This window comes from Ascaphus truei, chromosome 4 (assembly GCF_040206685.1).
Source record: "Ascaphus truei isolate aAscTru1 chromosome 4, aAscTru1.hap1, whole genome shotgun sequence".
In the NCBI taxonomy this organism is placed as follows: domain Eukaryota; kingdom Metazoa; phylum Chordata; class Amphibia; order Anura; family Ascaphidae; genus Ascaphus; species Ascaphus truei.
In genome coordinates this window covers 258,449,492-258,476,235 of record NC_134486.1, presented here as the reverse complement: position 1 = coordinate 258,476,235, position 26,744 = coordinate 258,449,492, and the positions used below count along the sequence as shown (strand labels likewise).

Sequence of the window (26,744 nt, the reverse complement as noted above, 5' to 3'; positions counted from 1 at the left end):
TAAGCACATATTTTGTTCACCTTTATTTAATGTATTCTATTGTGCAGATGATCAACCCAGCCATAAGACACCATTATATTAAATGAGCATTGCAAGCCTTAGCATGTACTCTTCCTTTATTACACTGTACAATCTGACATCTGTCTACAAACAATAGCGTAGCGGATGCAAGGGAAGAAAAGAGCAGTGAATGAGTGAGAATGTTGCCAATGGCAAGATCAAAACCTACAGAAGTTAGGGAAATTAACAAAGCGCACAGGAAGGATGCCAGCCTGAGAGGTCTCAACTAGAGTAATATGACACAGCCAAGAGACAGGCACAGACAACTCATGCATTCACTCACAAGAAGACCAGAATACCTAATAGTTTCAGGCAGTGTGTGTGAGAATGTCTGACATTGCATCACTTCTCCATTTCCCCCTTTCCTCTCTCTTACCATCACCTCATCTCATTTTCTCTCTCATACTTATCTACATCTACATCTACCTCTCATTTCTGCAGAGACCTGCGCTCAATTAACCTACCAGCTTTTTATTCCACTTTACGTTCCTCCCTCTCCTCTCTCAGCTCTGCTCCATACCCTGACAACGTGGTCAGGAACTACAACTTTGCCCTGTCCTCTCTTGATCTACATGCCCTGCTTTTTCTGTGCCATTCTCGCCTTCTAACCCCAGACCCTGGCTAAATTCTCACATGCGCATGCTGCGCTCCTACACTCGTTTCTCTACTCCTCTGGAGGAAATCTCCCACTCTCGCAGACTTCCTTCACTATAAATTTATGTTATCCTGTTTCAACTCTGCCCTCTCTCAAGCTAAACAAATCTACTTTTCTTCACTAATCAACACACACAAGTCTAATCTACGCTGACTCTTCTCTGTCTTTGACTCCCTACTCAGACCACTCTCTGCTGTGTGTTCTTCTTCCTCCATCTAACCTCAGGACTTTGCCGACCATTTCAAGGAAAAGGTGGAATCCATACATCAGGCCATCCCCTATGTATCCCCCTCCCATCCTATACCTCTTCATAACTCTCCTCCTACCTTCCGTGACTCATTTTCCACTGTCACAGAGGAGGATTTGTGGTTACTAATCTCCTTTTCTCCCTCTACCACCTGTCTTCTTGACCCCATTCTCTCCCATTTCCTAAAACCTCTTGCTCCTATTATAATCCCTCAAACACATTTTTAACTCCTCCCTCTACTCTGGTACCTTTTCCTCATCCTTCAGACATGTACCAGTATATCATTACTCAAAAACAGCAAGCTTGACCCTACCTATCTTTCTAACTATCGGCCTCCCTCCCTCCAGCCCTTTGCCTCTAAACTCCTTGAACGTTTTGTATCTCTCACTTGCTCCATTTTCTCAACACCTACTCTCTCCTAGACCCTCTACAATCTGGTTCCGCGCTGCTCACTACACTGAATCAGCCCTCACTAAAATAACTAATGACCTCCATGCTGCCAAAGACAGGGCTCATTACACTCTGCTCATATTACTCGACCTCTCTGCAGCTTTGATACTGTGGACCACACTCTTCTCCTTCACATTCTCCATACTATTACTATTCGTAACAAAGCTTTATCCTGGATCTCCTCTTACCTCTCCCATCGTACTTTCAGTGTATCTTTTGCTAACACCACATCCTCTACCGATCTTTCTGTGGGGGTACCCCAGGGCTCTGTCATGGGACCTCTTCTCTTTTCTCTTTACACACTCTCTCTAGGTGACCTACTTACAGTACATCTCTTGGGTTCAAATATCACCTCTATGCTGATGAGACACAAATTTACTTTTCCATCCCTGACCTTACAACTGCTGTACAGACTAAAGTTTCTGAATGTATCTCTGCTATATCATCCTGGATGGCCCTCCGCTGACTTAAAATGATTTCCTATTATATCATATATGTAGATGTAATATAGTCAATAGTATGTATCATTTATTGTAAGTGCAGAGGTGAACTACCCTTCATATATCCAAATGTAAAATTATATTAAGGATACCATCTATAAAACACATGGGGAAATAAAATAATTTAATGAAAGCGTTCATTTAACATTTTCAGTGAATCCTTGAAAGGTTAATGTATGGTAAGTAAAAATCCCCATTTTTTTTTCTTTTGCTTAAAAGCAACTCTCTATCACCAGATCGCTTACTTTAATGTTTTAATAGCTTTACCTTTTGAAAGACAAGGGTTAAAATAACTTTACATTCTTTACATTTTGCTTTCATGCCACAGCTTCAAAACAATATCAACAGAATGGACTGTAGATTTCATTTATAAAACATCCACTTCATGTTATTTTAACATTCTGCTCCTGTGTACAGTATGTTACATGGTTTTTAAAGGTTCAACCCTTAGTACAAAAACAATGTTAATGGCACCTTTTTGCATATTTTTCCATGCTGTCTACAGTGATACCCTTTTATAATGTGCTGTAATGCCCTAGAGAAATGTATATTCACCCTTAGAACGAATTTGTTTTAATTATTTTTGTAATGTTTTAGGATGGATTTGCACTTTCAAAATGTCCATATTCTTAAAGTCTTAGCTCTTTTTGATCCAAGAAAAACTACCACAAAGAAAATACTCAAATAAATGAAAGCTGCAAAACAGGATCATCTGACCCCGTCTCTGACAACCTGTAGCTGGAATGTAACCTATTTGTGTGGCCCTACTGATGATATGTAGCCAATTCCCCACGCTAGAAAATAGTTTAGTCCCATTATTTAAATTGAGCTGAACTTGGGTTGCCAGACATCCCATATATACGGATTTGTCCCCTATTTCAATTAATTAAAACAACGTCCTGTGGTCTCTGCCCCCGCTCTGACGACAGAGGTACGCGGCACAGCGGTCACGCACAATCCTCCTGTCCCTCCTCGGGTCCCGCCTCTGGTGTCTGCCCTCGCATTGATGCGGGTGCCGTGACGCGCAACCATATCGCTACTATGATGCACAGGTTCCACGCGGGGCGCGCACACTCTAGTGGTCCCACCCCACTCCTAATCGGCTGAACATTAGGACGCACCTGCACGAACCAGCAGCCTATCAGTGAGGGCGCCATCACTTCCTGGTTGCCTTCCATTGGAGGGAGGCCCTTTATATAACCTGTCTGCACTTCCTTCATTGCTGAGCATAACCTTGGTTTGTGACACAGCATCTCACTGCATCCAGTACCTTGCCTTGCCTGCCTCTTACCCTTGCTGCTTGACACTGCCTAGGACCTTGGACTTTGTGATACACTCCTGCACTGACCCTGGATTTGGAATACGACGATCCTGTTCTCTCCTGCGCTGACTCTGGCTTTGGCTTTATGACGACTCCACTCTCTCCAATCCTGACCCCGGCTACATACCCCAACGATCCGCTACTCTCCGCTCCTAGACCCGGCAAGTACCACGTTTACACTATCCTCTATAACACCAACCCGGCTTGCAAGACCATCCTACACTCTAGACATACCCTCGCTGTTGTGGTCGGCGTTCTATACCAATCCCTACCTCAGCCCCACGGTTGCGCCTCATTTGTGGTGAGCTACGCGTTACAGTATGCTCGGCCAACCAAACTTCAACCCCGCTGAGGTAGGAAGAGTCCTGAGCACGCACGCCAACGTCCTGTTTAGTCTTGAAAACAATTTAGAATCTAGTGATCAACACCTGAGAACCCTCCAGGAGGACTTTAGGACCCTGTCCTTCCATCTACAAGGGGCACACACGGACCCCTCGCAGTTGGGCACTAGTACCATGGCCATGCCTTCTTATCTGTCTGAACACCGGCTTCCCACGCCCAATCGGTATGGCGGGGATCCTCACGAGTGTCGGAGGATCCCAATGCTTAACCCAATGCTTAACCAATGCTTCATTCAGTTTGAGATGAATCCTTCCTGCGTCACTTCTTCTCGTTCCAAGGTAGCCTACATAATCTCTCTTCTAGTAGATGATGCACTTGCCTGGGCTTTTTCTATCTGGGAGCGAAGATACGACCTAACCCAAAGCATAGGACCCTTCACCAAGGAATTCTGCAGGGTGTTCGATTCACCGGGTCGAAAGGTATCTGCAGCTTCTGCTTTTTTCTATATTTCCCAGGGTCACTGGCCAGTCGCTCGTTATGCACTCGAGTTTAGGACCTATGCCGCAGAGACGGACTGGAACGGCGAATCATTGTCTGCTGCCTTCTGGTAGGGTTTGTCTGAGACCGTGAAAGATGAACTAGTGACTCACGACCGGCCCACCAATATGGAAGATCTCATTGCTATCTGCATCAAGGTGGACCATCGCCTTCAGGAGAGAAGGACAGAGAGAAGACTTCATCACACGGCTCCTACCAGGATAAGCACCAGCCAGGTGAGCCAGTTCGAAACTACCTGTCATAGACTCATCTGAACCTTTGCAGTTGGGAGTCACTACTCTCTCACCCTCAGAGAAGCAACACCGCATAGATGCTGGACTTTGTTTGTATTGTGGGGGTCCTGGACACTTCGCATTCTCTTGCCCCAACAAGGCGGGAAACGCAAGGTTCCCATGAGGTCTAGGGGAATCTCATTGGGAACAATCTCGTTATCCCCTATAGCCACTTCTAATCCCACAAGGATCCTTGTGCCTATCTCCCTGTCAGGTCAGGAATTATCTGTCTCCACATTTGCCTTTCTTGATTCTGGATCTGGTGGCAACTTTATTGATCAGAGCTTTGCAGAGAACCATAATATCCCTCTTGTGCGCAAGAAGAATCACATTGCTTTGGAGGCTATTGATGGTAGACCTTATCTGAGGACAAAGTAAGGGTATTATTGGCGGAGGAATATACAGAGTTCAAGGATGTCTTCGATAAAGTCAAGTCTGAAATACCCTATTTCCTCGATTCTAAGACGCCATCGATTCTAAGACGCACCCTTGATTTAATAAAAAAAATTGGAGATAATCACCCCACTATATTAAATATGCAGAATTTTTTTCAGGGGGGAAGAGAGAGAGGGGGCGGGGGGAGAGAGAGGGAGAGTTGGGGGAAGGGAGAGTTGGGGGAAGGGAGAGAGAGGGGGGAAGGGAGAGAGAGGGGGGAAGGGAGAGAGAGGGGGGAAGGGAGAGAGAGGGGGAAGGGAGAGAGAGGGGGAAGGGAGAGGGAGAGGGAAGGGAGAGGGGGAGAGAGAGAGAGAGAGAGAGAGAGAGGGGGGAAGGGAGAGAGAGGGGGGAAGGGAGAGAGAGGGGGAAGGGAGAGAGGGGGAAGGGAGAGGGAGGGAGGGAGAGAGGGAGAGAGGGAGAGAGAGAAGAGAGAGAGAGAGAGATAAATATTTTGGAGGGAAGGGGAGAGAATGAAATGTCACACACAGACAGATACACACACAGAGAGACACATACACACACAGAGAGACACACACATACACTGAGAGAGAAAAACAGACAGAGACAGACACGGGATGGGGGTGCCTTGTGGTGCCGGCAGCACAGCTGTGAGTAGCAGAGGCAGACAGAGGGAACGTGGGGCATGCAGCAGCCACACACTGCTGAATGAATCTATCCTGTGTGGGGGCGGCACTTCCAACAAGCAGAGCAGGGGAGGAGGGGGGCTTGTGGTGCATGCAGCACAGCGGTGAGTAGCAGAGGCAGACAGAGGGCTTTTGGGGCATGCAGCCACACACACACTGCTGAATCAATCTCTCCTGTGTGGGGGCGGTAATTCCAGCAAGGGGGGGGGAGGAGAGGAAGCACGGGGCATGCAGCCGAATATACACAGCTCCTTTGGGGACCGGCACTTGGAGGGGGGGGGTATGGTGGCAGAGTCGTGGGGCATGCAGCGGGACACACTGCTCCTTTCTGTGTGGGGGCGCGGGGGTGGCAGAAACGCAGGGGAAACGCTGAAAGCTGCTGTGGCTTCTGCAGTGCCCCCTGGCTGTTTTTTGTGTGTGTTTTTTTTCAGTACATCGAATCTAGGACGCAGTCCCTATTTCAGCCACGTGAAAAAGGGAAAAAAAGTGCGTCTTAGAATCGAGGAAATACGGTACTTCCTCCACATCGCCCCTACGATTGATTGTCCTATGAAATTGCTCCCCGGTACCACACCGCCTAGAGGAGCCTCCTATTCATTGTCTATGCCTGAAACTAAAGCCATGAAAGAATATATTGCAGAGAATCTTCAGAGGGGGTTCATCCGCAAATCCACATCTCCCGCTGGAGCCAGGTTTTTCTTCGTAAAGAAAAAAGATGGTACCTAGCAACTATGCGACTATGCATTGACTATCGCTATCCTCTTCCTCTCCCTCTCATTTCCGAACTTTTCGATCGTCTTCAAGGAGCTAAAAAAAATTCCAGACTGGATCTACGTGGTGCTTACAACCTTATTAGAATTTGTGAAGGCGACGAATGGAAAACTGCATTCAATACCAGAGATGGACACTACGAGTACCTGGTCATGTGTTTTGGCCTTTGTAATGCCCCAGTCGTGTTCCCAGACTTTGTCAATGAAATATTTAGGGATCTTCTTAACTCTTTTGTAATCGTTTATTTGGACGATATCATGATCTTTTCTAAATCTATGAAGGAACACGTCAAACAAGTATTCCTTCGTCTGCGAGAGAATCATTTATTCGCTAAACTTGAAAAGTGTTATTTTCATCAATCTTCTACAGTTTTCTTAGGATACATCATTTCGGGATACTGGCCTCATGATGGATCCTGCCAAAGTCAAAGCAGTCTTGGACTGGCCTGAACCCACTACTCTCAAAGCTGTTCAATGCTTCCTGGGTTTTTCCAATTATTATCGCAGATGTATTCTGAATTTTTCTTCTCTAGTAGCTCCTCTGACGGCTCTTACTGAAAAGGTGCTGATTCCTTGTCTTGGTCCTCTGCTGCAGTCAAGTCTTTTGATCTCTTAAAAAAAGCGTTCGCATCCACCCCGGTTCTTGTTCATCCTGATCCTACGCTTCCCTTTACCCTTGAGGTGGATGCATTCGATGTCGGAGTAGGCGCTGTTCTTTCCCAGTAGAAGAATCCTCAGGCCAGGTTGCACCCCTGTGCTTTTTTCTCTAAAAAAAATGTATTTAGCTGAACGTAACTATGATATTGGTAATCGAGAACTCTTGACCATGAAACTTGCCTTGGAAGAATGGAGACACCTCCTAGAAGGAACAGAGGTGCCTATAACAATTCTTACGGATCACAAGAATTTTGTATATCGAGGGAGCACGTCACCTGGGAGCTCGCCAAGCCAGATGGTCACTCTTCTTTTCAAGGTTCAACTTTATTATCTCCTACCTTCCAGGGACAAAAACGTCAAGGCAGATGCTCTGTCTCGTCAGTTCTCGCTCGAGTATAATTCGGAGGACCAACTCAAATCTATTCTTCCATCTAAACTTATTCTTTCTTCCACTAACTTTGAAGCTCTAAAGGATATCGTTCTTCATCAAAATCAGATTCCTGACAATCTCACGGTTCCTGAGGGTCACCTGTTCACCTCCCCTCCACTGCACAAACAGGTCCTGGAGTGGGGACATTCCTCCAAATTAGCAGGTCATCCCGGGGCAAAATGGACATTGGATCTCATCCGGACCTTCTGGTAGCCTGGGATGCAGAAGGATGTTAAGGACTTTGTACTTGCGTGCCCAACTTGTGCCAGGACTAAGACTTCCAGAAACCTCCCTGCTGGTTTACTTCAGCCATTGCCTGTTCCTGTTCGGCCATGGACACACTTGTCCATGGATTTTGTTGTGGATTTACCAGTATCTAATGGTAAGAACACTTTTCTTGTAGTAGTAGATTGGTTCTCCAAGCATTCACATTTTTTTACCACTCAAAGGCCTGCCTAGTTCTCCCAAACTTGCAGAGATATTCATCAAAGAGATCTTCCGCCTTCACGGTGTTCCGGCAGTAATCGTATCTGACAGAGGATCGCAGTTCGTATCTAAATGTTGGCGCTCTTTTTGTCTTCAGTTGGGCATATCCCTTCATTTTTCTTCTGGGTACCACCCGCAAACGAATGGGCAGATGGAGAGGACCAACCAGTCTTTAGAGCAATTAATTTGGTGCTTTGTGTCCAATTCCCAGGACGAATTGTCGGAGCTTCTTCCTTGGGTGGAATTTGCACATAATAATCTACGTAGTGAATCTACCACAGAATCCCCTTTTTTCATTAATTACGGGTTCCATCCCGCTACTCTTCCTCTTGCAGTTGCTACCTGTGGGGTCTCAGCCGCTGAAGATAGGATCAAGGAACTTCAAACTCTTTGGAAAAGGACCCAAAGGAATATTAAGTCAGCCGTCGAGAGGCAAAAACGTCAGGCTGATTGCCATCGCAGACCAGCTCCTAAATTCAGGCCTGGCGACAGTCTGGTTAGCCTCCAAGAACATTAGGCTGTAGGTTCCGTCGATGAAGTTCGCGCCTAGATTCCTCGGTCCATTCACTATCTCTGAAAAAATGAATCCAGTCGCTTATCGGTTGTCCTTGCCTCCGTCCATGAGAATTCCATCGGGCTTCCATGTTTCGCTACTCCAAACCAGTGATCCAGAAAACACACTCAGTTCCTGTCCTACCCACCACCTCCGTTATGGTACAGGGCCAGCCCGAGTACGAGATTCAGTCTATTCTGGATTCCAAATTTTCCAGAGGCTCCTTGTACTATCTGATTCATTAGAAGGGATTCGGTCCAGCAGAGAGGTCTTGGGTTCCTAGTCATCGGGTTCATGCGGCAAGAATTATCAGGAGATTTCACTTGAACTTCCCAGAAAAGCCTTCATGGAGTCGCCCGGAGTTCGCTCCTAGAAGGGGGGGGGTACTATGAGGATTCGCCATTCCGGTGGTTCTGTCCCCTTAACCCTCACCTTTTCGTCAGGATCTAGAGGCACTCAAAGAGGGCATTTCAGCAGTGGTTCGCATGCGGCGTGCGGGCTCCGTCTGTCTCTGCGGTTCCCGTCCCCAGGATGCGTTCCCCTCCCAGTGGCAATGATGTGCGATGCATGCGACGTGCGCGCACTCCCTGGCCTCCTGTGGTCTCCGCCCTCCAACTCCGCCCCCGCTCTGATGACAGAGGTACACGGCACAGCGGTCACGCATGGTCCTCCCATCCCTCCTCGGGTCTCCGCCCCCGCACTGACGCGGGTACCGTGGCGCACACGAGTGGCGTGCGACAAGGTTGCTAGTATGATGTGCGGCGTGCGCGCGCTCTCTAGTGGTCCCACCCCCACTCCTAATCGGCTGAATAATAGGACGCACCTGCACGATCCAGCAGCCTCTCAGTGAGGGCGCCACCACTTCCTGGTTGCCTCCCATTGGATGCCCTTTATATACCCTGTCTGCACTTCCTTCCTTGCCGAGCATAACCTTGGTTTGTGATGCTGCATCTCACTGCATCCAGTACCCTGCCTTGCCTGCCTCGTACCCTTGCTGCCTGACCCTGCCTTGGACCTTGGACTTTATGATACACTCCTGCACTGACCCTGGATTTGGAATACGACGATCCTGCTCTCTCCTGTGCTGACTCTGGCTTTGGCTTTACGATGACTCTAATCTCCCCAATCCTGACCCCGGCTACGTACCCCAATGATCCTCTACACTCCGCTCCTAGACCCGGCAAGTACCACGTTTACGCTGTCCTCTACAACCCCGACCCAGCTTGCAAGACCATCCTACACTCTAGACATACCCTCGCTGTTGTGGTCGGCGTTCTATACAAATCCCTGCGGTCGCGCCTCGTTTGTGGTGAGCTACGTGTTACAGTAAGTAGGAGGCCGACTCAGAGAACCAGACCATCTAGTGACTTGTGTCGATGAAGTTAAGGCGGGCTTTTTAAAGTTGCTCTGTTGCAAATGACAGAACAAACATCTTCGTTTTGAAGCTAGGAAAGTCTGCCTTGCAATGACTAAGTCAGACGCAAGGACCAAGTTCTGAGAATTGAACATAGCGGTTGCGCCTGGGATTGCAAGCCAAAAAGAGGACCAGGATAACCGGGTGTATATCACGGTCCGGGTATGCTCATCCAAGAGGATGCTCTGCATCTAGGAAAGCCTAGATTTTTCTCCCAGACTCCCAGCAAGTGTATTTTTAACTGTTTCTTGTGTAATTCTTCTTGTTGTACGTGGGTTTACCTAAATAAATTACATTACATTTAAGATTTACTATCTTGTTTTGCCTAATGTATGATCCTGGTAATATATAAATGGTGTTAAAAGTTCCTGGTCTCCCGTGACACTGTGATTCACAACGGGGGTTCAGGAACACCTGGGGGTTCATGGAGTGTCTTCAACAGGTTCGCTCCCCAAAATATGTACTGGCGGATCTCAGGCAGTAAAGTCGGTTATCTAAGCCCGTGTGAGGACTTCACACTTAGAAAGGCCCCATACTGCACCTTAGTGTGGGTGGTATAGCTGTAATTTACAGCAGGAGCTTCCAAAGTCACTCCTCGCAATTCTTTGCATCCACACCGGCAGCAGATTGTCGATAGCGACTTTGGGACTGCCAATGTAATTAATAGCTTTACCACCCATCCTGCCTGCACACACCGAGGGGCAGCTTTGGGCCTTATTAGATATGTGTGTGTCCCAAAAGATCAGGGCACTGTACTGTCTGGAATTGGTCAACCAGTTCTATTAGCAATAGTCTGATAAGTACAGTAGGCAGTAAGATGTATTAATTAGGGTTATAAATATTTTCTAGCAGTTGGTTTATAATGTAAAAAAGTTTGGGAACCCCTGCTTCACTGTATCTTTTGCTAACTGGTATTGCTCTGTTGACCTATCTGTTGGTGTACTTCAAGGCTTGGTTCTTGGACTATTCATTTCTCTCTTATCTACAATTTGACTTCAAATATCACTTGTATCTATTCATACCTAATCTCACATCTGCAGTACAGTTACATAGGTAGAGATGGGGAAATTAGAAATATTTTGAAGCAATTTTCAGGGTAAAAAAAATCAAGCAAAATGGCCCAATGTTGTCATACAAACTATCTTTTTGGGGTGCGGGTGGAAAAAAGGCTACCACATGTTTTTACTTTTTTAAATACATTGTTTTACAATTTTGCCCACATGTTTAAAATATTTGATCATTTTAAAATACAATTTTTTTCCAAATTTTTCCAAAATTGGCTAATATTCATATTTCTTGAATATTTCTTAACCTATTAGCAACAGACGTTTTGGAACTCCAGTGATTTTGCAATTATTAAAAAATGCTAAAATTTGACACTTTCACAGTGAGTTTGAACTTTGGTGAAAATGTGCCTGTCTCTAGTCCTACTTCTCCAACTGTCTCAAAGCAATCTCATACTTGATGGCAGCTAGACACCTTAAGCTCAATATGTCAAAGGCTGAGCTGCTTATTATACCACTTAAATCAAGCCTCAATGTGCAATGTTTCCATCACATTCAGTAACACTACAATCCATCCAGTTCCCTAAACCCATTGTTTAGGTGTCATAGTGTATTTGACTTTTCTCTTTCAATCTTTCCTCACCTTAATGCTATTGCTAAAATCTTGTCACTTCTTTCTCCATAACATTGCCAAAATACAACCTTTTCTCTTGTTTTTTTTTTTACTACTAAAATGTTAATACATGTCTCTTTCTTTCCCTTCTGGACTGCTGCAGCCTTTCCCTTACTGGCCTCCCTGTCTCTCAGATTTCTATAATTCAATCTATTCAAAATGCTGCTGCGAGGATAACCAGCTTCTCTCCTCCCGAAAACGTGGTTGGCTCCCTATTAAACTCTGCACTCACTACACAATTCTTATTCACTCTTTCAAGGCTCTCCAGTCTGATGCCCCCCATATATATCAGCTTTATGGGCTGATTCTATATGGGCAAAAGAGGCTGTTTTCAATTTTTAGAAAACTTTCTTTTCGGACACTTCAGCATATATAGACTCAGCACCGAAATCTCTCTCTATGTCCCTACTCACGCTCTACATTCATCTCTGGCCTATCTTCTCTCTATTCCTCATGTCACTTCAACTCCCACATGTCTACACCCTTTTTAACAGGCTAAAGCCTACATCTGTATTACCCTCTCAATGTTCGCCAAGCACCTTTTCTCTCTAACTTCCAATAGCCATCTGAAAATTCACCTCTTCAACAAAGAGAATAAATAATCCTGGATGACCACTACTCACAAAACTAGTATACTCGTACTGTATATACACTCTAAACAATTAACTCAAATGTATTCCTACTGTTTTGGTTAATCTCCCCACATGCCAACTAGATTGTAAACTGTGTGGGGCAGAGAATTATTTTTTGCCAATGTTCCATTATTGTCTTGATGCCCTTATCCCATGTGTATTATTATATTCCCTGTATTGTAACTGTGTTGTATTGTTCGTAAAAATTGTAATGCAATGCATACCTGGTTAGCACTATTAAAAATAAAAATATACATATATATGTAGTAGGTGTGATTTTTTCCCCCCAATAACATAATTGCTCAGTCAAACATTTTATGTTGTAATACTTTAAATTCGTATTCAAAATCATAACAATGACATTTCAGTTGACAGGAGAAGCAAAGGCAGTGAAGACTGTAAGTAACATAAATGTCAATGCTATGTTGTGAAATAGTACTTTAGTTCAACATTGTTGCAACATTTTAATTCCACCGCTAGAGGGAGTGGAATATGGAAAATTAGATGTCAATAAAGAAAGGTGATTGTTTCTGGAGCTCCAGAGGTCTGAGCTTTTTATTTTTTTGCAAATAGGATTAATACAAAAGGAACATCTCACACACTCAAGGATGAGTACCTGCGTGCACCAGCATGCCCTGTGCAATGCACGTAAAGACAGCACTCCCTCGGGGTATTGTGGGGGATAGTTCACTCGCTGGGGTTCAAGCCATGCTTATTCCTGCCTGGTAGGGACATGCTCCTCATATAAGCTCCACAGCAATCCAGTGTTTTCCGCATCTCACCACTCCCCTGACCCTCAAAGTTCACACTATTGGGCTGGGGGTGGTGGTTGCTGAGTAGTTTTGTGGGAGGGTGTGGGCTGAGTGGAAAGACACTCCAAGCCTGTGATCTGCCTGTGTAAGAGAGGAAACGTTAGATGAGGATGTCTGAGTTTCTGCTCCTGCTGTCCCTGGTTGCTGCTGCTGCTGCTGCAGCTCTGAGCCTGGAGCTGCAGTTGTATAGACACGCCGCTGTTCTGGATGGGCAGAGCAAATACAGCGTGCACTGGAAGTACCAGGAGAAGACCATCACCTTCCTGCTACAGGTGGAGACCATGGGCTATGTTGGCTTTGGGTTCTCTCCCACCGGGGCCATGGCTTCTTCGGACATAGTTATTGGAGGAGTGGAAAGAGGCAAACCCTATTTACAGGTGGGAATAATAATGTGCACATCCTATTTGGTTTCTTCACGGCAAGTGGAATCACATATTACTAAGCATACAGTACATGCAGGCATCACAAGAGCAATCTGTCTTTTTAAGATACCTAGGGAATTATAATTAGATACAGTATATTAAAGCAGTCAACAGTTACGTTTTCAGGATATCCCAACTTCAGCACAGGTGGCTCAATCTACTGAGCCTCTGATTGAGCCAACAGTAACAAAGCAGGGACTGATTGAGCCACTTGTGCTGAAGCAGGGATATCCTGAAAACCTGACCTGTTGGTGGAGCTTGAGGACTGGAGTTGAGTACCCCTGTAGTAAGGTACAAAACTAGTAGATGCAGGTGTAATAACTGGTCTGTGTGAGGTGAGAGCTACTGTATAGTAAATAAAATGCTAGAAATGTTGCAGTGAAAAAAAAAGTCCTGATCTAAAAAACTGACTTGTATGAGATTATTGGGAATGTGAATTTAAAGAAGTAATATTTAAATGCAAAAGGTTACCTTCCTGCAATGTCAAAGCTTTCATATGAATTGATGAATCCATTGTTACAAAATCAAATCCAAGTATTGGAAAGCGATGAATCAAGTTACTGGAAAATAACAGGCGCTTTGGAATCAGGTAATAATGGGCGATATGATGTCATGGAAACCCAAATTGTAAGTGCCTTATGGCAACGAAAACGAACATTAAAGCCGCAGTTTCTCTCTCCATGCCCCCCCTTGTCTAACATAGGTGGGAAACAAAGTGTGTACAAAGCAGAACCACATTAATTTCAGCTCTAGGGACCCCCTTGTTCCTGAGAGCCAAGATACGTACCGAGAACCCAAGCGCTGATACTTGTTTAAATCCTTGGCATTACATGTGCCAATAGGAAGCGTAACGGCTTGCGTAATGTGGGAGATTTAAGTTATTTGGGTGTCTCTGAAGGGGACTGTGCCTGCGGTATGTTTACAGGTAAGTATCCATTTCCGTTTCGGAGACCCCCTGCTCGCCACCTACTATATGTAAAAAAAAAAAAAAAAAAATTATAATATATTCAAGTATTACTGTATATAAGAATTCACCATTTTTTTCTGTTTTCTCTTATATCACGACAATTCTGATGGCAATTCGCATGGCTTGGGAATTCTCTAAAACAATCTTAGGTGTATTGTTGCCAGATCAATAAATAATGTCACAACTTTCCCCAGGATTTCTCTAAATTTGGCAGTGCATAAAGCTATAGTAAATACTGCAGTAAAAGAAATTAGAGCTGAATTAGAAAAACTAAGAAAAATTCTGGCAAATTGGCAACACAAATCAACCTTTAATGCTTGGAAACACTTTTTGTGAAGTTTTGTTATTTTCACAACACTTTTTCATAACCAAAAATCTTAAAATGTAGCCTGATTGGCGAAATTAAATAAAAAAAAAATACATCTAGTTAAGCTATTGCAATTGTGTATAGTAGTTTCTGATCAGAGGTGAACACATGTGTAGCTCAGGCCAGGCTCATTGCTACTGTATTTAATTTCTTTTTCTACAGTATATACGCCTAAGTGACTCTTCAACTAATTTTTGGCTGAAAATCCCCATAAAAGAAAATAGCTTGAAAGCTTCCTTTGCATATATAGAATTAACTCCTTAATGTCAGATTACTAGAGGAAATTAGGTTATACTGTCCATGGATTTTAATTCCATTTTTTTACCAACATGCAACATGCAGATATTTCCACACACAAGCAATGTATTATTTTTCTACCTACCAAAACGAGTCAAACTTGCTTACATTTTCCAGTGCCTGTTGGCAGTCAAATGTTCTTACAAATAACTGTAACAAGATACTTAGTGGAAAATAAAAACACTTTGTTTATTAAGTTTAATATTCTGTAAATCATACATTGTATTTGCTTATATTTTAGTAGATATGCATTTTCATTCAGTTTATGGTAGGGCATTAATTCACACAAGTAATTCAAGAAACGTACACTGTGGTTATGTTTCCATTTCTGTTGATTAATTCAAATCGGTTACACTGTTAAGTTATTTACAAAAAAAAGAGTGTGAAGGCTTTGGATTTTAAGCTATGTTGTCAAATAAGACTTCAAATCATGTCCCTAGTTGGTATGTAGAACACATCACAACATTGCCAGGGGCAAAGAAAATATACGTGGAATTTTTTAATAAGGGCAGATTAGTCAGGAAAAAGTGAAACATTTGGAATTCCAATGCCTAATTCCGTAAAGGTTACATTATATAGGTATCTCCATGCTGACACCCTCAGGCAGAAAGATACCCTTAGAAATAATGCAGTTCTCTTTGGTTTTATCTTATTTTGTAATGCTATCTTTCTGCTAACATCAAGTGAAATAATACAGTATGAATCCATTCGTTAATGGAAGACATGTACATTAATTAAAAATTTCTATGACAAAATGTTAACTTTTTAAAGTATTAGTAGCAATAACCAATATTTCAGCTAATCAACACAGTAGTGTGAATATTTTAATGAAGTATTAGCTGGGGCTGCATCTTTAAAGTCCCAACCATTTCTTGTAGTTTTGTGACATGCTACCATTGTTTAGAAGTTTGGTGTATATGTTAACCTCTTCCATAATGAGCTCAGTATCATTAAAAAATCCATTCTGCAATAAGACATCTTTCTGAGCACATACAGTAATCAAACCAATACCTGAATGATGCAGCACAGTCTCTACTACTGTTTAATAAAGGTACCCCTATATCTGGTGTGAGTCCTGTAAACATATAGGATGAGTAGTAACTCTTCCGTTTGAACTTCCTATTATAGAGTAGTTTTATGTTGTGCTCCACTTTATTGGACTAAAATGAAAGTCCTTTAAAAATACAAAAATTGTTCTTCTGAACAAGTCTTTTCATTTCATATAGCAGAGCTTCTGAAATAGATTCTCTTTCGGAGCCAGAACTGAAACTCGTAGGGCCAGACATAGCTTCTCTGTTTGATGTAGGTCAGTTTATCCGACGGGGGAAAGTCTCAGTCATTGGGAATCACTGTGTCTCATCACATTTAAATGTTGTTTGACAGGATGTGAACTGTTCATTGTCCTATATGTCAGGAGACAGGATATATATATATTTATATTTATTTATCCAATAAAGAATATCACTTGTGAGCACATTCACATGTCTTAGACAGGTCTGCAACCCTGCCTTTCAACACATATCACCCAGCATACAGTGCTTCCACTGCAGCAAAATATTCTGGGAAATAACATGCAAATGAACACACAATGTGTCACCTTTTGCCTGAAATCCATTTACATGGAACCCATATAAGCAAATGCTCTGCTGTTCACACAGCTTTTAAGCACAGCATGGGATTAAATGCAAAGCCAGTCAAACCACTCACAGTGGCTTTTGCATTGAATCCCATGCTGTGCTTAAACGCTGTGTGAACAACAGAACATTTGCTTAAATGGTTCCATGTAAATGGATTTCAGGCAAAAGGTGACACGTGTGCTCATTTGCATGTAATTTCCCAGAATCCCTTGCCGCAGTGGAAGCACTGTATGCTAGGTGATAATGGTGAAAAGCAGCTTGCCGACCTGTCTAAGACATGTGAATGTGCTCAGTGATATTCTTTATTGGCTATATGCTAGCGGTGGAGGTTTTTTGTCACCTTTTTCACCCACCATAACTTAAAATGTATTCTATTCTATCTATCTATCTATCTATCTATCTATCTATCTATCTATCTATCGATGCAGCCACCAATATCCGATAACTTGCCTTGAAAATCTGGGGCAATCTCCCAAAAAACTGTGAGATTTCTGTGAGATTTCTGCAGCCAAACTAATGGCCCATCGGATTAACACAGCGGGGGGTCCCTGCAGTCCCATTCAAACTGAATGGGACTGCAGTGACCCCTGCTGTGTTAATCCGATGGGCCATTCGTCTGGCAGCAGAATGTCACAGAAATGTTGAGGCATTTACTGCGAGATGACTTAGTTTTTACCTAGGCAAGTGATCGGATACTGGTAGCTGCATCTGTATCTATCATCAGAGTCTTTGAAATACTCATGGAGCCCATCCACGTTGCTTTTATATTTTATGGATCGTGACGATGGTTAAATTCTTCACTGAATATTATGGAACATTGTGGAATTGAGAAATTGATAAAGTTTACAACTATTGTACAAGTTTCTATGTAGATTTATATGCCCGTAATCAGCTTTATGATTTTCCTTGGTGCAGGACAACCTGTATAAAAAAATGATATTTTTGCGTAGGACACATTAGTAGATAGTCCCTCTTTGCCAAATTAAACTAAGCTAAATAGCAAACAAAGTTAATCATCTGAAATAAAAGCACTTCACAAGAGCCCTGTCATGTCTATGATCTTTCCAATGCATTGCACTAAGATGAATGAGCAATCGTTTCCATTCATTCCTTCATTGTAAAACTTATGAAACCATGATTTTCTGAACTGAACGTCTGACCCGTGAAATGTGCTTATTCAAGTGCACTACAGTTGTCATAGTGAAGCTTGTTAAAAACAGTGCCTTCAATTACACATCTGATTTTTATCTAGTTTCCTGACAAGATCGTTCTATCTTGTTGAGTTCTGAGGGCTCGCTCATGGCTGGAGCATGATCTTCTTTCATTTCGTAAAGTGCGTCTCTGCTAACTGAATGATGTCAGTAAATAGCAACTGATTGAGCCTGGTTTTTTATTTTATTTATTTTTTAATGTTGTTTATTTTTTAATCTTAACCATTGATAAATCTTAGTTGTACAATGTGTTGTTGGCCCTTTTGACAGTGGAGTCATTATTTAACTCTTGAATGCTCTGGAGTAGGGGTGGCCAACTCCAGTCCTCAAGGGCTACCAACAGGTCAGGTGTTAAGGATATCCCTGCTTCAGCGCAGGTGGTGCAATCAGTGGCTCAGTCACTTTTTTTACTCTGGTATGATGAATAATACACGTGGGTATTCTTTTATAATGGTGTTCGGGGGGTCTTGTTTTTTTGTAATGGTTTTTTTCTACAGAGATAATAACCCCTTTTAGTTTCTTCAATTTTTTAATTGCTTGTTTTCTCTTATATATGACATTTTATCCCTTCACATTGAAGGATATGGATTTTATTTGTGTTTGGTTATCCATTTGAGATTCTGGGTGAGCTTTCTCGGCCCCTTTTTGGTGCTTTGTTTGAGCTGTACCATGATACCTGTGCATCTGCGATGGATTTAAGGATAAATAATAATTTAGGGGCCACAAACAGGAGAATTTTGCCGCCCTTAACCGGCGCGACACACCTATTGTAACTTCTATATTATTTATTTTATATGGAGGGGGACCACGGCAGTCCATACATAAATTGGCAAGATAAATGCCCTTTCACTGTATGGCCTCACCCCTTCAACCCTCTCTGATTTGCATTAAACTTATTAACCCAGACTTTGTTTATGTGAACTTTGTTTTAGCCTATTAACCTATTAACTAACTTTTTATGGTTCCCAGAAGATGGTATGTATTTTCATATATTGTCCCTTGTTAAAAATTACCCATACAATCCTGTAAAACGTCAAACCAATCAAACATAGCAAACATCTGTGGGCCTGTTATTCACAGAGGAACAGCCACCTTACTCTTAAAATGTGTTCTTTACCTTAACCCCTTTTGTCAGCTGTTACTCTTAAAACAAGGCTCCTCTTTGACCTCCCTCCAAGCAACCCCCGCCACCCCAAAATAACAGTGTATTATTCGCCCTTACCCATTAATACTAGATTCAAGTAAACATTAATCCTTCCACTCTCTTTTTGTTGCGTTTGGATACCTGCCGGCTACTATCCCTCAGGATAAGCTTCTTGTCTCCCTTGTGCATTTCTCTGGGGAATTACCCTGGGTCCTCGAGTATACAGGAAATTATTGGCATGCTGAGAAAGAAGAAAAAAATGGGTGTGGGCCCAAATAGAGTCTCTATGTCCGAAAATCCACCAGTTTAGTCCTGCTGGCGCTCTAGCGATGAGGTCCCTCCACCCCCATCTTGCAGGCGGGGTCCAGCCTCTTTTCCTTTTTTATCTGCTGTTTTCCTATTCTGTTGTGTCCAGCTCAGGTCTAACATCTTCGGGAATGGATCTGCCTCCTCTATTGATCTTATACTGTATGTATCTGTCTATTGTCTTTGAGGACTGACAGTTTGGAGAGAAAACTCCATCTATATCTAGTCCCTCTTTCTTTCAGCAGACTTGTCAGGGGTTGCATCAACCTTCTTTTTAAAATGGTAGATCTTGCAGATCATTAAATATCTGCAATTGCGTTTCTTCAAATTCTATCATTCCTTTGTTTCTGCTTGCATTAATGATCTGCTCTTTTGTTGTGAAATGGTGACATTTTATGATCACGTCTCTCCTTTTCCCAGGATCATTTTGCTTTGGACCCAAGGCTCTATGAGCTCTGTCCATATGCATGTCCTGGTATGTCATATTGGGGATTAGAAATCTAAATAGTCTCTTAAAGTAATCCTGTAGTTCTTCCCTGATACTGTCTCTAGTATGTTTCTGCTACGTAGGTTCTGCCTGGGTTCTCTGTTCTCCAGGTCCTCATGACACCGCATGGCATCCTCCATTTTCTCCAGCGCCATTGGTCTTACACTAATCGCCACCATTTCCTGTTTTGAGACGGCCTTCTGCAGCTCACTATGAAATGTGGCCGTCATTTGTTGTATTAAGCTGTCCAGTAGATTGTCTAGGTCTTCTTTTGTGATACCTGGCTCTGGATCCTGGTCTCTGTCCGATCTGGACGATGCATCTAAGAATGCACTGGAGAACTCGCTTTGCTGGAAGAACCCCATCACTTCAGTGTTTATTTGGGGCTTTACAATTTTTAAGGGCATGATGGTGTCATATCCAGGCTATTTATGTGGATTTTTTAAACGTTTTGTTATCCTGGGTCTCGTTTTTTTATTTTTACGGTGCGCCTCACCGGAGTCTCTGCTGTATGCGTCCAACCCGTTTGGTGCCGTGCATGCGTTTTTTTATTAATTGTCATCATAATTCTGTGCCCAGGCCATCCTTGAAAAGGGGTCGTAACTCTCAATGTATTACTTCCTGGTTATACATTGTGGAAATAAATAAATAAAATAAATAATTAAACAGCGATAGTGATGATTGGAGTACCATTGCATTGAAGTCAATAGGAGTTTATGTGTTATAGTGCTCAGATCACAGTATAAAGCCACAATCGCCCCTTCTCCTTTTTTTGTGTGCAATTTCACAGGTTCGGAACATGGGAGCTGAACCTTTATACTTATTGGTGAAATTACTGGGCTTGTATCTCCCTCCAAGCAAACAAAATGGCTCGCATTTTGGGCCAATTAGAAGCTGCAACATCACCAGTGTCTTTCTCTTAAACGACCATTGAAATCCCTTTTAAGAATGAAGAAGTAGTACCGGTAACTTCACTGGTAAGTTTCTCAGAAACCAGGGGGTCCCGGAGCTGAGAATAGTATGGTTCCACTCTGGAGGACACCCCAGGTTGCAAGTTGAGAATAAAAGTGTGTTAGTTAGGGGCGAGATACTGTTTTAATGAATAACTCACTAAGAGTTGTGATGATATTTAATGAAGGTTGGGAGTGATGGACTTTCTGTGTTCATCAAATCTGTCTGCTATTAACCTATTTAAAGCTTCAATACGTCAGCAAGCAACCCATCAACAACTCCATTACCAAGCTAAAAAGTGTCAAAGTACAAAACATTAAAATCAAAGGGAGTGGGGTGTGTCTATGTTTTGTGTTGTTTGTTCATGCTGCTTAAATATATACTCGGGTTACTGTTAAAGTTAAGTTAATGGCTGCAGCATAATGTGAAATGGTATCTAGTTCTTTAAAAACAAAAGAAATTGCATTTGTATTCACCACTCGAGTCAATAAAAAGTGTCACAAACTATGCCTTTCTTTGTATGTTTAAGAACACCAATGATAGTGCATAAGTAGGATTCAAAATAGAATCCCCAAATTTTGGGATTAGTGAGACGAATTAAAAAAAAATGATATATACAAAAAGAGTCCAAGATCACTATTACCTCTTATTATATGCTTTAAAATTTATATTTGAGGTGCTCTATCACCTAGGCTAGAAAGAAGACTGGAGGGTCCAAACGTAGCACCGGAGACATTTGTTCCCATAGCAAAAATTGATACAACACTATAATATTTTGCTGGAAACTAGGTGACTTGCTTCCTTACCAGTTTATCTGTGGGAGCCATTTAATGCAGAAAGAGCATGAACCATGAGAAATGTGACTACAGAATTTCCTGCTGGAAAAGTTTTATTACAGTGGACTTTACTTTTTTCGTTTCTTTTTATGCACCATATTTTTGCCCGATTTTTTACATTGTTTTTTTTTTTTTAATTGTGCTAAAGGAAACAAATGGACTTTTGATTTAAATGCTTTATTGGAAGGATTAGACTACAGTCTTGTAAGAGATGTGAAATAAACCAGGAACCCCAAAGTGATGGCAGTTGCTGGGGAACACACACAGCCTGTGTCAACTCCATTTTCATACATTGGATAGAAGGTTTTGAATAAAATGTGAGGTGGTTTTTGTAGTGCCTTTTTCCACTTCCTTGTTTTTTAGATTCATTTAAAAGATTGTAGCACTAGCTGCCAGTCACCAGAAAAATGCTGAAGCCGCTTATTTTCACTCCCATTTGAGATGATGGGCTGGAGCCCTGCAATCTTTAAATAAGCATCTTTATATGCCTGGGGAAGAAAACATCTACTGTAACTGGTTTATGCCTGTCTAGGAAAAGAAAGCAACAGGAGTTTGGAATAGAATAACAAGTAACATTATTTGTTTCACCACAACTTTCTCTAAGATCTTTGAGATAAAAGGAAGCACGCAGGAACTTGAAAGTAAATTCACATGAAGGCTGGTTCTTTTGAGAGCCAGAGTGCTAAGACAGCTGTTTTAAGAAATGGAAAGACATTTCCCCATAGGGAGCAAGTTAATTGGATGGGAAATTCTGCGGGTACTCAAACGCTTTGAAAAACAAAATGAAATAATGTAAGTAACTGGAACAAAAATGTAAAGTTTTAAAAAGTGTAAGGTTTATCTTTTAATAATAAGTAGTGTAGTTTTACTTCCATTATGAAATTAGGGATCATTGATTACTACCTAGAAAATCTTTAATAATCCATAATTCTTCACAGTGAGCGACTTATAAACGTTTCCATAAAGAAATCCCTGACAGGGATGGGAGGAGTAGCATGACCACTGGACAAAGCCTGACCTCTCTGTTCCATTTTTGCCCCTTCTGTTTGCCAGCACCCCAATTCCTTAGGGAATAGGTTGGGGCGGTGAAGGGGTTCCTGTTGGGGTGGCCAGTTGCAGGGGAGGCGGGGAAGAGGTCTATAAGAGCAGGGAGAGAAAAGGTAAGAGAGAGAGAGAGAGAGAGAAAATTGAGCTGTGTTTGTATTCTATTGATGATAGTGTTGAATAAATATGATTTTTTGTTAAGACGGTAAAACGTGTGGTTAACTTATGTATTTGGTTTATTTTACACAAACAAACTACCTAAATATACTCTCTACAAGAGCTAACCTATACCAATTAATGTGAAGTGCAATAAATAATGGTGATAAAAAATTAGATTAAAACACAAATAATCAGTGAATAGTGAAGTGATCAATAACTAAAAAAGAGCGACCAAGGGGAACCTCATAAAACAGATAATCCCAGAACCTGTTGTTTGTTACAACAAAACACAAAATATGCGTTTGTAACAGGGGAGTTATCCCTGTTCAGGAAATGTGCCTCTAATCCAGCAGTGTGGTGGTTAACTGCTGGTAGTCAATTAACCAATACCACCTGGCTGATTAGGTTTCCTAGAAAAGCCTGCCCTTGAAACAGGAAGGGAGATTGTTCCTGAGTATCACAAGGTGTGAGACTGACCATAGGAACAGATGTCTTGAGCCTGCCAGAAGAAAAACTGCACGCTGCTTGCAAGACACAGGGAAAACACTTCTGAACCTGAATCCTGATATAGCCTGAGGAAAAAGGCAACAACCCAGGAACAGAGAAGACTTTCTCTCCAACTACAAGAAAACAGATAAGACTTTCCTTTAGAAGACTTTGTATCTGCACATATCAAGATATATGTTTGGGGCTGGGAGACATGCTAATCTAAAGGGAGTTGTGGACTGCATAGGTTTCACTAGGCATACTCCCAAGTGAACAGAAGCTTTGTTTGACCCCTTATTTGAACATATTTGGATGATTTTCTTATGTTAAGGAAACAGGCGTAATAAAAGACTTATTTAATTTCACCTTAACAAGTCTCCCTTGCATACTTCTGCGCACGTCCTCCTACATATAGTGTCAGAACCGGGACTGAGGTGGCCTTTGAAGTTAAAAGGGGCCATGGAGATTGCCTGTGAATTTTTTTTGTGCTTTTTGCCTACATTCAGCCTGAGCAACATAAACAAAGATCTCATGCAGCAGAGACCAGAGTTAAAGGGATACACACCCAGGCAGGAAATCTACACTGCACTGAAACCCACAAAACCACAGATGGACTCTTTTCCCCGATTCCAAGAGGAGAGAGAGACTGTGCGGAAGCAGGTAAACCTTATTTGCCTATCACAATAAAGTGTAATATGGTCATTGAAATAGGGGTTTTGCCTTCCAGCCGTAGTCAGGGTTCAAGGGGTAGGCATTTGTTGTTTTCGAATGTTTGGCTGAAGCAGTGAATACAGATGGTGACCCACGAGCAGATTCTGCAAGTAACGGCTGCCACACCGCATAGGACTACCAGCTGTGAATGGAGTATATGCAGAAAAGTGTGAAAATTGATGCAAGACAGTGTTGAAGCAGGGGAATTTTCAGTAAACAAGTGCTAAGGGTAAAATTGCCCTACTGGGGAAAAAGGAATTGCTGAGCTGTGTAAAAGGTATCCCAAAGTGTGAAGCGTGAATGCCATAATATCCAAAGTTGAGACTGAACTCAAGCAGAAAACCACATTATTTGGCTGAAGCGGAGGGATTACACCTAGCAAGTAAAGCAAATAGAAGTTTTTATCTAGCAATTGCACATCCCGTATACCTAATGAGAGAAAATGCATGCACAGTACTGCTGATATTGTAAAACTTACCCAAGAAAGAAAAAGTCTACAGAGATGCCTGTGAGAGCACGACCTCTACAAGCAAAATATGCCCACCTGTAGGACTACCACAATTGGGGGGTCTAGCAAATACAGTGGCAACAACTGCAATAGCGCCTCCTGAGGTCAGGAAGAAAATTACACCTGATAGCCCCAAAATGGAGGACAAGATGCAGCGTTCCTGTAATGAACCATACCCCACGGAAGATTGGCTCTTCCAATCCAATAAAGAGGAAGACATCTCTTACGGGGAACCCGAACCGAGTCACACCCACAAAACACCCCAAGAATGGTGGGGGTGCCTGAACTCGGCATGAACCGAAAAGACCGCTCTCTATGATGACGAATATGATCGACAGGAGAAAGAGCGGGAGCAGCAGATTACCAAATATTTCTGTCAGCTAACGCAACTGCAAGAAAAGCCTGGCGTGTACAATGAAACCGCTAAAGAAGTAAATAAAGAAGGAGACCCCAGTATTCCTGATCGGACGGAGTCATCCAAAACAAAAAGGCGGAAAAAGAAAAGCGGTTCTTCACTTACCGTGGAAGGAACAGACACGTCCGCAGATCCTGTGGAGAAAAAGGGGGACCGATTTGCCCTGCAGCCTAGAGAAAATGGAGAATTCGTCCCTCGGATAACCAAATATCCAGAGGGCCCAAGGCAGAAGTCGTGTACCCCAAAGAAGTGTCTGTCCGGTGCCAACAGTGAGGAACCCTCAACCAACCATCCCAGGGAAGTGGAGCCGGAACCAGTGAGTGTCGATCCCTTGACCAGCCCTGAAAAATGCCAGGCATGACCGTGATATGCTCCGTGAACAATTGAAAAAAAAGAAAGATGGTTACACAGAGCTACAGAAAAATAACGTGAAGCTACAGAAAGATGTGCTCACAATTTACTCTTTGGCCAGGACAGAATTGGACGATCTCAAGACTGAGCTAGATACTGCAAACGCTACTATTTCCGCCATGGATGAAAAGCAGAGCCAATCTGATAAAATGATGGCGAAGTGGAAGTATGAGGAGGCACTGAAGCAGATGACAGTCTTTCAGCAAGAGGTTCACACTCTTCGCGTAGCCTGAATGCCTCACAACAGTGTCCGGACAGAGGTGGACGTATCTCAGAAAAAGGTTCAGACACTCCGCAGAGCACTGGATGCCTCACATCATGAGACCAACAGCTGCCGCACAGACCTGGAAGTCTCCAGAAAGGAACTACACAGTCTCACTGAGGAGCTGGACATTTCTAAAGAAACTATTATCAATCTTAATACAAATCTCAAAGTCTCTCAGAAGGAGCTTCAGACCCTCAACCTAGAGAAGGAAGTCTCACGCCAGGAGACTGTCATTCTCAAAGCAGATGTGCGTAAATGGAAGGAGGACTCTAAGGAGGCCCTGAATAGTACAGAGACTGAAAAAGGAGAAAATTTATGATTAAAAAGAGAAATCTTAAAACTGAAAGAAGAAAATTCTCATTTGACAGACCTCGTCAAGGAAAATAATGAAAAGCTGCACGAGCTTCAAGAAATAAATAGACTTTTGGAAGGTGATAAGTTTGAAGCAGTGCACCGACTGCAGAACCAACTGCAAGGTCTGCGTACGCACCTCCAGAAGGCCGAGGAGAAGCAGCGAACTCTGCAGGAAGACAATCTGCAGGCTGTTAAAGAAATACAAGTGCTGCAGGAACGTCTAATTACCCAGTATGTCCCCGCAAAGCAGCATGAGAAACTGAAGGCTACCCTGAGCATCACCAAAGCATCGCTAGAGGCCAAGCTTAGAACCCAGGTGACTCGGCTCAAAAGGGAGCACAAGAAGGTCCAGAAACTGAGACAAGTAACTGTGGCCAGAGCAAAGAAATTTATAGTGCTTCACAATGCAGTGAAAATGTGGAAGCAAGCTCAGAGAAAGCAAAGTGTGCAGATAAATTCCCTGAGAAGAGACTTGCAAGACGCACTCAAAAAACAGGGATCTCTCGCGGATGAGATTACAGTTCTGCAAGGACAAGTATTGACCCTGAATAAGCATCAGTATCCCACAGCCACAAATACCCATGAAGACAAGGGTACAGTGAGAGCTGGGAATACCGCTCGTCTGAAAAACAAGATTGCAAAATTTGAACCACCTAAAAAAGCACTAGCAAAACCTTCAGCCACCCAACAGGCAACAAAAGAAGGTACACGTGCTGAATCAAAACCAGAAGAATCCTTAGCTGATGAAGCTGAAAAGATGGGACATTCTCTGGAAGTGGATGTGGAATTGCAACTTAATCCCAAAGAGGCTTAACTAGCAACTCCATTGAGTGGAAAATGTGCAGAGAGAC

At 42.8% G+C, this 26,744-nt stretch overlaps 1 protein-coding gene across 3 annotated transcripts in view; it reads left to right on the top strand.

Annotated features, from left to right (window-relative positions):
- The first annotated feature begins 12,742 nt into the window (after window positions 1–12,742).
- The window catches only part of MOXD1 (monooxygenase DBH like 1), a 119,928-nt gene continuing 105,926 nt past the window's right edge, over window positions 12,743–26,744 (top strand). The window contains exon 1 of one of the 3 annotated variants that reach the window (XM_075597338.1): window positions 12,743–13,292. In XM_075597338.1, coding sequence (XP_075453453.1) covers window positions 13,020–13,292 — 273 coding nt within the window. In that variant the 5' untranslated portion in view covers window positions 12,743–13,019. The remainder of the gene's footprint in view (window positions 13,293–26,744) is intronic. The other 2 variants (XM_075597337.1, XR_012801091.1) reach the window with 2 other exon arrangements.